At 42.6% G+C, this 12398-nt stretch overlaps 1 protein-coding gene across 2 annotated transcripts in view; it reads left to right on the top strand.

The window, feature by feature from the left end:
* stau2 (staufen double-stranded RNA binding protein 2) overlaps window positions 1–11065 on the top strand; it is a 316665-nt gene extending 305600 nt beyond the window's left edge. The window contains exons 13-15 of one of the 2 annotated variants that reach the window (XM_034170176.1): window positions 7152–7222; window positions 9513–9530; window positions 9660–11065. In XM_034170176.1, coding sequence (XP_034026067.1) covers window positions 7152–7222; window positions 9513–9530; window positions 9660–9750 — 180 coding nt within the window. In that variant the 3' untranslated portion in view covers window positions 9751–11065. The remainder of the gene's footprint in view (window positions 1–7151; window positions 7223–9512; window positions 9531–9659) is intronic. The other variant, XM_034170168.1, reaches the window with a different exon arrangement.
* Window positions 11066–12398: the final 1333 nt, after the last annotated feature.

Below are 12398 nucleotides of genomic sequence, written 5' to 3'. Positions count from 1 at the left end.
TATTGTTCATTATTGTTTCTTCAGCAGTCAGCTTTGACACAGGGGTCCGATTTGTCAGGGTCAGCATGATTCAGCGGTCATCAGAACCATCGGGTTGCTGTCTTGGAGTCCTGTGGGACTGATCCTTTGTTTGACTAAGCTGCTGATGGAAGTGAAACCTCTGTTGGGGAAACCATTAAGTGCACAGCAGGCCCAGAAAAATGAGCCGCCCTTGTCACTCCACATCAGGACCTTGGCGCGGTCATAGATATCCACAGATCCTCCTCAGACCCCATCACATTCAACCACTGTTTGTCCAAGTCTTTGAACTAAGAACAGCTGGATAGATAGATAAATGAGCCGATGTGTGAAGTAGCAGCTTTGCCTGATGTGTGATCATGAGGCACTTCAGGATTGCTTCCAGATCTGGACTGATGGTGAGTGGTGATTTGTTATCTGAAGTGCAGGTGAAGAAAGAGGCTGGTTGAATGGGAATCATTGAGAATGCCTTCAGAGATGGTCATGGGTGCAATGAGCATTAGCCCAATTCCTCTTGTAGTTTTAGTCGTAATCTGTTGAAATGCTTCCGCTTCCATTTCCTTTATGAAGGTTTTCTTGTTGTCATAAAAGTGATGAGATGTAAAAAGAATAACTGCACCCACTTCAAAATGGTCATAATGGTCAATAACAACATGGAACACTAAAGATGGCAGTGCTGAACACCAAGATTTCAGATATCAGCTGAGGTCTCAGGTATTATTGACCAACTGAGACCCGTGAAAACATCTATTCTGCTCCACTCTCACTTGCCATGACTGTCCCCTCCTTTCAGATTAGTGCATAACAGACACTTTTATTATCTGTCTATCTTGATTTTATGACTTAATGAGGTAAAGACATCCCTTTGCTCTGACTGGTCTATTGCAGTTTTCTCTTTTTCTTTTTTTTTTTCTGTGACAAAGATGGAGCCTGTTCACCTTGCATGTCAAGGACTTAGACTAAACACACTCCACTGGTGTTGATGCATGAGTGCAGTGGTTGCCTCAAGTGATGCCCAACTTATCTCATTAGAAAAATAATGATTTCACTGGCTGCCATTCCCACAGATAGGCGCAGTATTTGTCTTAAGTCCTGAGTCCTTCACGGAGCTGCAGGGTCCAGGGATTAGCTGTCTGAGCTTTTATGCCTGCCTGTCGTATATCAGCAGCACTGCCACCGTCAAACCCCTGATTTATGGCTGTTTATCTCCAGTCTTCCCCCACCTGCCAACAGATGGACTCGGACTATTTACTTAGGGAGAGAAAGGTCCCACACCAAATAAATACAACAACCAAGCTGTAATCTTGGGATAGTTGGTTGTGATTGCAATTTATTGGTCACTAGAGAAAATGGGAGAGTGACATATCTCTGTTGTTTATCGGGTGTCACACTGATCAAGTGTCTTAAATTAATCTGACTACTTCATGTTTTTGCCTTATCTTAATTGCTTTTAATTGCTGTGTTGCTCTTCAGTATTTGTAGATACATCTGGTCATTGTCATGTAGTTATTTTGGAAATAGAATAAGAAGCTAACTTTTAAATAATGCCTATGCTTTACAAATGCATAGGAATGTACCCTATAAAATACAGTTAGTGATCACAGAGACAGACAGATGGATAAATAAATGGATGGATGGATGCGTTCATCCTCTCCAATTTAACATGTTAACTAGTCTAGATTAATTCCAAATGAACTAAAATGTTTCAAGGATTTTTATTCTAATTTTGATCATTATGGTATACAGTTTTAAAAAAACACAGCATATCTCAAAATATTAGAACATTTCATTTTCAAGTTTGAGTATCTTAATATTTATGCAGTATAAATACTATGACTTTTTCAGGCTGGTTCAGTACACACAAGCACAATCATGGAGAAGACTGCTGTACGAGGGTAGGCTGAAAAGTTCTAAGGCTCACCAAGAAGGAGAAATGCCATTTCAATAAAACGTTTTTTATTATTATTATTAAAAATTAACTTCAACTCTTCTGATGACTAACTGTTATTTTCTTCCAGGTTGTGAGGTAGTTTGTGGTTCATAGCCAAGTTTGAAAGTTCGTGGTAGAGGGAAACAGCAAAAATGGACAAAATCTGGCATCGCGGTGTGATTAAGTACCTGCATAAGAAGGGGTTAAAGCCCAAGGACATTCATGCGGATATGGTTGCTACATTAGGGGATGAAGCTCCCTCCATATCTAAAGTGCAGAAGTGGGCAGCTGAATTTAAGAGGGGCAGAGAGAGCCTTGAAGATGACCCAATGTCTGGGCAGCCTGCAACAGCCACAACCCAGAAAAACATTGACCTTGTTCATGAAATGGTGATGGACGACAGACGATCGACGATTAATCAGCTAGCAGATGCTGTGGCAGTATCCCGTGAGAGAATTGAACACATTCTGCATGAAGAACTTGGAATATCAAAGGTGTCAGCTCGGTGGGTGCCACATCTTCTGACGCCTGATCAGAAACGCACCAGGCTAGTCATGTCGAAGGCAAACTTGGCGCAATTTGAAGAGGATCCAGCCAATTACATGGAACGTTTTCTTACCCAGGATGAGTGTTGGTTCACTACTTTGAACCAGAGACAAAAAAACAATCAATGCAGTGGAAACACCCAAGGTCACCACCTCCAAAGAAGGCTAAGGTTGTTTCGTCTGCGGGGAAGGTCATGGTTTCAGTTTTCTGGGATGCTAAGGGCATTGTGTTCGTGGACTATCTTGAAAAGGGACAAACCATAAATGGACAGTACGACAACCCCTGGCAAAAATTATGGAATCACCGGCCTCGGAGGATGTTCATTCAGTTGTTTAATTTTGTAGAAAAAAAGCAGATCATAGCCATGACACAAAACTAAAGTCATTTCAAATGGTAACTTTCTGGCTTTAAGAAACACTATAAGAAATCAGGAAAAAAAAATTGTGGCAGTCAGTAACGGTTACTTTTTTAGACCAAGCAGAGGGAAAAAATATGGAATCACTCAATTCTGAGGAAAAAATTATGGAATCATGAAAAACAAAAGAATGCTCCAACACATCACTAGTATTTTGTTGCACCACCTCTGGCTTTTATAACAGCTTGCAGTCTCTGAGGCATGGACTTAATGAGTGGCAAACAGTACTCTTTATCAATCTGGCTCCAACTTTCTCTGATTGCTGTTGCCAGATCAGCTTTGCAGTTTGGAGCTTTGTCATGGACCATTTTCTTCAACTTCCACCAAAGATTTTCAATTGGATTAAGATCCGGACTATTTGCAGGCCATGACATTGACAATATGTGTCTTTTTGCAAGGAATGTTTTCACAGTTTTTGCTCTATGGCAAGATGCATTATCATCTTGAGAAATGATTTCATCATCCCCAAACATCCTTCCAATTGATGGGATAAGAAAAGTGTCCAAAATATCAACATAAACTTGTGCATTTATTGATGAGGTAATGACAGCCATCTCCGCAGTGCCTTTACCTGACATGCAGCCCGATATCATCAATGACTGTGGAAATTTACATGTTCTCTTCAGGCAGTCATCTTTATACAGTAAGTCTCATTGGAACGGCACCAAACTAAAGTTCCAGCATCATCACCTTGCCCAATGCAGATTCGAGATTCATCACTGAATATGACTTTCATCCAGTCATCCACAGTCCACGATTGCTTTTCCTTTCTGTTTAGTTGTTAATGATGGCTTTCATTTAGCTTTTCTGTATGTAAATCCCATTTCCTTTAGGCGGTTTCTTACAGTTCGGTCACAGACGTTGACTCCAGTTTCCTCCCATTCGTTCCTCATTTGTTTTGTTGTGCATTTTCGATTTTTGAGACATATTGCTTTAAGTTTTCTGTCTTGATGCTTTGATGTCTTCCTTGGTCTACCAGTATGTTTGCCTTTAACAACCTTCCCATGTTGTTTGTATTTGGTCCAGAGTTTAGACACAACTGACTGTGAACAACCAACATCTTTTGCAACATTGCGTGATGATTTACCCTCTTTTAAGAGTTTGATAATCCTTTCCTTTGTTTCAATTGACATCTCTCGTGTTGGAGCCATGATTCATGTCAGTCCACTTGGTGCAACAGCTCTCCAAGGTGTGATCACTCCTTTTTAGATGCAGACTAACGGGCAGATCTGATTTGATGCAGGTGAAAATTTACAGGGTGATTCCATAATTTATTCCTCAGAATTGAGTGAGTCCATATTTTTTCCCCTCTACTTGGTCTAAAAAAGTAACCGTTACTGACTGCCACAATTTTTTTTCCTGATTTCTTATAGTGTTTCTTAAAGCCACATAGTTGCCATTTGAAATGACTTTAGTTTTGTGTCATGTCTGTGATCTGCTTTTTTTCTACAAAATTAAACAACTGAATGAACATCTTCCGAGGCCGGTGATTCCATAATTTTTGCCAGGGGTTGTATTCTAACCTACTTAGACAGTTACGCGAGGCTATCAAAAAGAAGCAACCACGAAAGCTGACGAAAGGGGTGCTGTTCCATCAAGACAATGCCCCAGCTCACAAGTCAACAGTGGCCATGGCCACTATCCACGAGTGTGGATTTGAACTGGTAGATCACCCACCATACTCCCCTGACTTGGCACCCTCGGACTTTCATCTGTTCCCAGACCTGAAAAAAAACTTAGCTGGGAAGCACTACTGGAGCAATGATGAGGTGATGGCTGCAGTTGAGGACTATTTTGACTCTCAAGATGAACGCTTCTATGCCAAGGGAATCAAACCGCTGGAAGAAGTGTGTGGAGTTACAGTGAGACTATGTAGAAAAATAACCCTGAATTTGTTCGACAACTGCATCATAGTCAGTCTTAGAACTTTTCAACCTACCCTCGTATTGACAAAAGACAGTAACACCCTCCAGAAGGAGGGTAAGCCACAGAAGGTCATTGCTAAAATGTCTGGCTGTTTTCAGAGTGCTGTATCAAAGCATATTCAGGCACAGTTGACTGGAAAGGAAAGGTGTGGTAGGAAAAGATGAACAAATAACACGGATGACCACAGACTAGACAAGATTGTCAAACAAAGCCAATTCAAGAACATGGGGGAGCTTCACAAGGCGTGGACTGAGGCTGGAGTTAGTGCATCAACAGCCACCAAACACAGACGTGTCCAGAATATGGGTGACAGTTGTCTTATTTCTGTTGTCAAGCTATTCCTAAACCAGAACCACTGTGAGAAGGATCTTAAATGGGCTAAGGAGAGAAAGAACTGGACCATTACTCAGTGGTCCAAAGTCCTCTTTTCAGATGAAAGTAAATTTTGCACTTCATTTGGAAATCAAGGTCCCAGAGTCTGGAGGAAGAGTGGAGAGGCACAGAGTCTAAGTTGCTTGAAGCCCAGTTTGAAGTTTCCACACTCAGTGATGATATGGGGTGCCATGTCACCCGCTTGTGTTGGTTCACTGCCTTTTATCAAGTTCAAAGTCAGCATAGCTCTCTACCAGGAGAGAGCACTTCACAGCTTTATGGAGATGATGATTTCCTTTATAAGTACGATTTGACATGTGTCTAAAAACTACTACTAATATATTTGCTGCCCATGGTATTACTGTACTTAATTGGCCGGCCAACTCACCTGACCTGAACCCCATTGAGAATCTATAGGGTACACTGTCAAAAGGAGGATGAGAGGCTCCAGACCCAACAATACAGATAAGCTGAAGGCCACTATCAAAAGAATCTGGGTTTCCACAACACCTCAGCAGTTCCGCACACTGTTTACTTCCACAACATGCTGCATCAATACAGAGATTTGTCCTAAAGGAGCCCCAACCATGTATCAAGTGCATAAATTAACTTAATTTTAACAAGTTCAACATTTCTGTGTTATAAATCTTTTTTTATATTGTCCAAGGATACAGACAGGTAACGAACCAAGGTCTACATACTGGCATGCCAACTCCCTTATCCACTCAGCTACTTGGTGTACATGTAATTACTCCAAATTATATAAAATTTTCACTTTCTGAAATAACTGGCAAGAAATATTGAACTTTTTCACAATATTCTTTTTTTTTTTTTTTTTTTGAGACACACGTGTCTGTGGAAATACATTGGCTGTTAAAAACGTTTGTAATATGATACTTTTAAGCAGATAAAATCGACCGTCGTGGTCTGTTTGGTCAGCTCTGTGTGGATGAGATGCCACTGAATCATGCTCAGAAAAAAAACAACAGCCAGGTGACAATTTAATAATTATCGGTGTGGGAGTGAAATTTATGTCATGAAAATCCTGGTTCATTAATTTTGAGTTCTTCATGAACTGGCCCCCCTCTTGGAGTACCCATAATTCAAGTCATGCCTTCCACACATGTTGCATGTATTACAGCAGCTTGTCAGTGGTGAAATGAAATATTCTGTCAGTTTCTCAGCAGTCTTTTTGCAGTTGGGACCCTCCTCACACCCCCAGCGGTCTGTGCAGTTGGCACAGACAGGCAGGGGGATGAGCAGGAAGGAATTTGCATGATGTCGTTTTTGATTAAAGTTTGGCCCAAACCCCCAGCTGCATCGCTTCCTGGAGATTGCAGGAAGATATTTGTTTTTAAAGATGCGTCATTATTTTGCTTGACTGAATGTGATTGTGAACTACAGGCAGCAGAGAAAGTCAATTCAAAGCTTATTGTTCCCCTGATAACTGTGTTTTTAGAAAGCTGCTCAGCCACGTCGTTAAGTCATTACCCAGTAGGCAATAAATTTGTTACTTACACCCTGTTTTTGCACGTGTAAAATGCACCAGCGTTTCCTTAAGTCCTTGTGTTGCAATATAATATGTGTTTTAAATGTGTCTTTAGGGTTCAAAAAAGATTTTATTACGCGTGTCGAGTTTCTACACCTTTCTGATTAATAGTTATTTCAGACGCGCTGATATTAGATTCGCTCACGGAGAACACAGATGTCACTCTGGTTGTCTTGGTAAAAAGCAATGGAGCTGAAACATGAAGTGGAAATGTTAACTCAGTAATGCCAGATAAACATTCAGAGGAGAGCAGCCAAAAACAACAGGGAGAGAAGGGAAAGTGTCCTGCTGGCATCGGGTTTCCCAGACTGTTATTTGAAAAGCAGCTGAAGGGTGACACTCACTCTCCTCCCTCACTCACTCACTCGACCATCTGTTGTTCTCTCTCCTCGCAGGCTGCTCTAAGTGCCTTGAAACAGCTGTCGGAACAGGGATTGGACCCAGTGGATGGCCCCGTCAAGGTACAGTAGGACGCTCGGCGTTCACTCTTTGTACCTGTTTTATCAGTCGGCCTATCAGAGCGTGTGTCCCAGACCGCCATCAGCTTCCTCCTCACCCATGCACACATTCCTACTTGCTGATTTTCTTCCATTTTGCTGTCTGAGTGTAGTTTTACGTCCAGCACAGCACTCTGTTCTGTTAGTGCGCCATGTTTTGAGCGGTGAACGTCGGCACCATCACTCAGTGTTGGAGAGAAGCAGGATTTCTCCACAATTCCCACGTCACCCGCTGGACCTTTCTTTCCCTTCATTCCCCATCTCCTCCTTGATGAGGAAGGAAGGATGGGGGAGGGGCGAGTGTGAAGAATTAAATAGGAAACTAACAACTCCATCAGAGTGATTTTTGGAAATCACTGTCTAACGTATTTTCATAGTAGGTGTGCCCTGGGAAAAACTTTGAGCCGTGCTGTTTTCTTATAGCCTCTTGACTCCTTCAGAGTGAAAGAGGAAACATAGAGAGGAAAGATGTCCGCAGTAGGTTTTTTTAACCATTATTGTTTGTATCACCATCAGAGGTGAGGAGCAAAAGTGCCGTCACTTACATTAGCTACATACTTTATCCAAGCGATGTCGCACAAACATCCGAACAAGTTAGAGAATCACCTGTTTGACTTCCTGCGGCCCATATTTGGTTGTGGATGCATCATTGTTGAACTGATGTGATGAATCATACAGTCCTGGTCAGAATTGCTGGGGCCTGTGAACTTTATTTATTTATTGAAATTCTCTTTTATTACAAATTCCAGGTCCATACAATCATTTATAATACTTATTATTCTGCTCATTTAGCCATCTGTAAATCAATAAATAACACAGAAGCAAGCAAGGACTCACTGGACATTAATACAAGTATACTGTCATGTAAATCAGGGGAGGTGATGGTCTAGTGGTTAAGGTGTTGGGCTTGAGTCCAGAAGATCATGGGTTCAAATCTGCGCCTCACTGGAAAATCACTAAGGGCCCTTGGGCAAGGCCTTTAATCCCCTATTGCTCCCGGTGTGTAGTGAGCGCCTTGTATGGCAGCACCCTGACATCGGGGTGAATGTGAGGCATAATTGTAAAGCGCTTTGAGCATCTGATGCAGATGGAAAAGCGCTATATAAATGCAGTCCATTTATGTAAATCTAACCGTATTTTAAGGTAAGATTAAATAAGGACCAACACCAGGTAACATTATAAAATGATAATAGTAATAAACGTAACAAAAAAATAGTTAATAATAATTGCTGGGGTAAACCTCAGAGACATAAATCCCTTTTAAAAGGGGATGTATAAGAAACCAAAAGGGACACAAAAATCCACTTCAGATGAATGATGGTCGTACTGGTGTGACAATTTCAATTTATTACTTTTTATATAGCGCCAAATCACAACAAAGCTGCCTCAAGGCGCTTCACACAAATAAAACCAACTTTTACTTGTGTGAGAACTTGGTGACATACATTATCCATCATTCCCATCTTTAAAAAAATAACTGATGATTTGTATTAGAAATAATCATTTTATTTAGTACATCCAGTTACTTATGGGCTTGGAAAATTAAGGGACCATGTTTAAAGCGCTCTAATTCCAAATGTGATAGTTTTGTTTTTCCTCTCAAATTAAATCGGAACATCTAAACCTTAAGCACATCTTGATTGATTCATTACAGCTCCATTGGTGGTGTACAGAGGCAAAAGTACAAAAATTGTCACAGTCCATCTACTTATGGAACTGACTGTACATATTTGGCTTTGACCCATTTCACCTTATGAATGATATTTTCCAAGAAAAATAAGATGATGTAGTACCATAGGATGTCTTTGTTAATCTTACATTCAAAGTAAAACATGGAAGAGTTCAAATCTTACAAGAATTAGGAAGGAGTAATGTTGACCAGCGACCCGGAGGAGGAAATAAGCGTTTTGCCTCCAGACACCTACTGACCAGTTGATGCAGAAGATAAGGCTTGAAAATGTATGATTAGTCTGGTGCACCCAGTGTCATTTTGGCAGTCTGAATGAGTTAAGACACCTTAAACTAGATTTTTAACTTTTTTCTGAGCAGTTAATTGCTGGCAACTGTCAGTGCTATCTCAGTTATCAGGTTTCAAACCTTTGAGGGTCAGATTATTGCACTAATCCCCCTTTTTTCCCCTCAAATCAACCACTCTTCTCTTAGCCTACGACCTACAGCTGGAGTTGTGTATAAACATGCCATCCACTGTTCACTGTCCCTCAGACATATCTTTACAGTCTTTTCTGATAAAAACTATAGAAGAGGAGCAGCTGATCAGTTAGTGTGAAACAGACTGAGGTCAGAGCACTTGATAAGTGTCTGCATGCACAGTAGCGGCACTTTTAGTTTCACTGGAAGTGGAGCGAATCACTGTCTTCCCTCACACTGTTGCATTTGTCTTCACAGAGCGAAGCATGTGGGAGAGAGGACGGACATTAAACAGACTAACTCAGGCACCACCACTCAGGTCTGCCAGGATTCAAAGGCTGTCGTCTAGGAGCTGACCACCCCAAACCCACTTTAAGGAAAAAATAGAAATCTTCCATGATCTACAACCCACAGTGCCCCCCCCCAAAAAAAACCCATGCCACGATTGCCACTGTATCCTGCAAAACCTGTCAACATGCAATAGGGTGGATGTGCACCGAGAAATGACCGACTAAAACGCCATTACACAAGTCTATGTGAAGACAACGCTATGTTAACGCATTTATTGATGAGTTCAGTAAAAAAACAAAACAAAACAAAAAAAAAATCAGAGGATTACAAAAAAAGACATAACTGCATGGTACTGTATGAAATCACAGGGAGTCCAAAGTGATACACCACTTTGACAATTTTCCCTTTGGATAAATATCTGTTGGTATGGTTAAAAATAAATATGTACGTCATGCCATTGAAACACAAAATAAGCATTTTAGGGGACAAACCAACTTGCGTACAGTAGCTTATATTTCGGGGGTATTATGTTTCCGTTTTATTTTTTTCTTTTGTCGTTTTATTAATCAATTAACAATGCTTGAGTACTGTATTTAAAATTAACCAATGCCAGTGCTGTGAAAGTTGTAGTTGTTGTCTTCATATATAGTCACCCAGCTTACCTTGTATGCTGACATAAAAAGAGTTCATCTATCTATATGGATGTGTATGACTTGCAAGATCATATTTTGAATAATAACACAAATGTTTGTTCTCCCCCCCCCCCATGTGGACAGAACGGACAACATTGGTGTTAGCAGTAATCGTTGTACGAGTGAAGGTTAGACCAACCTTCTTCACAGGTCCACCTGTCCCATTTTTAAATTGACCCTCACCCACACTGGCATAGTATCACTGGAGCATCACCTGAGAAGAGGCAACGTTGTACTCTTTATCAGAGGATAGACAGTAAGCCAATTACATTTGACAGTGGTTAGTTTTTGCACACACATGCCAGTAAAGTCTGGCGAACCCTCCAAAAGATTTAGTATGGGCATTAATGCCAGCTCCTTGGGAAGTCTCCATTCCAGTGATTTTGTGTCAGTGGATCACTCTCTCTCTTTCACCCCACAGTTTTGTCGATCACATCTACACCCATTGTGTTGTATTGACCCACCAAGGCATCAACTGGGTGCTTTTAAAGCCTGCATTCAGGACTGGCTTCTTTTGTGTGCAGAGAGCCTGCGTTTGATTCTCAGGCTCCCTCCCCCAAAAGCTGTGCTGAATAACGTGTTCACTGACACTGAGGATGTCTTCTTCGCTGTGAGTGTAATGTGTAATAAAGCAGTTTGTCTTACTGAAATGCAGTAAAAACACCTCAGTTCATGTGGAAAAAAAACTTGTTTCTGTGTCTCTTCTTTACTCCTCTTAGCAGCTCACACCTCACTTTCCGGTGGCATACTCTCACTAGGCCCAGATGCCTTGGCCCATACCAGAGCATGTCTTTGCGTCCTCCGCTGGCCTGCACTCACACTGCAATCCATGTTCGACCAAGCTGAGTTTTGTATAAGGAGGTGAAGCAATGTATTATGGCTAAATAGGATAAGAAAGTGTTGGGAAAGTGTAGTGACACGGACCCACAACGGGGCGTAAATGAACGGACAATAGATGAGCCAAAATACAACACTTTACTGCTGTGAAATGTGCACAACGAAATATAGACAAATACAGAATTTGGATAGAGTCAAATGTACAAAGGTGACGTATGGGCAGGCTCGAGGATAGAAGACGTCTGTCCAGAGAAGAACTGGATCCCACACGATTTCCACTTCCACCGAACCCGGAGGATACTGGAGCCGCCAAGTCCCGAGTCCCCAGGTGGCCACCGTCTCCGGCTGTCGGATCTGGTACTGCTGGCAGGAAGCAGAAACAGTTAGGTGTGGGTGTGTGCACACCCAGTAACACAGTCAGCAACAGTTCCTTTATGGTGGGCAAAACACCTCCACCTCCAAAAGAGGAACACAGAAAAACAGCAGCGCCTGAATCACTACTTATAACAGTTCAGCGTGAGGAGTGAAGATCGTCACTCTGTCACCAGCTTCGAACCCAGCCTTCAGCTGTAAGTGGAGAAACAGGTATGCCTGCGAACAATACAGAATTAGTGCGGAAGGCACAGAATACGGCTGAGAGATTACCTCGTAGATAGACAATATCTCGGCAGCGAGGTGGAGATGTCGTCCGGCTTTATGGAGTGATTGATGAGGTGGAGATGGGTGACAGCTGTCACTCCTGGCTGTTCCCGAGAGGCGGCAGCGCCCTCTTGTGCCTGAAGCCCGCACTTCAGGCAGGGCGCCCTCTGGTGGTGGGCCAGCAGTACCTCCTCTTCAGCAGCCCACACAACAGGACTCCCCCTCAACGGGCGCCTCCTGGTGCCCAACCAGGCTTGTCTGGGTGTCGGGTGTAGAAGTCGGCCAGGAGGGCCGGGTCCAGGATGAAGCTCCTCTTCACCCAGGAGCGTTCCTCAGGTCCATACCCCTCCCAGTCCACCAAGTACTGGAACCCCCGGCCCTTTCGACGGACGTCCAGGAGCCGGCACACCGTCCAAGCCGGCTCCCCGTCGATGATCCGGGCAGGAGGCGGCGCCGGTCCGGGAGCACAGAGGGGTGAGGTGTGGTGTGGTTTGATCCTGGAGACGTGAAAAACTGGGTGGATCCGCAGTGAAGCTGG

This window comes from Thalassophryne amazonica, chromosome 1 (genome assembly GCF_902500255.1).
Source record: "Thalassophryne amazonica chromosome 1, fThaAma1.1, whole genome shotgun sequence".
Lineage (NCBI taxonomy): Eukaryota > Metazoa > Chordata > Actinopteri > Batrachoidiformes > Batrachoididae > Thalassophryne > Thalassophryne amazonica.
This window is presented reverse-complemented; position numbering and strand designations above follow the sequence as displayed.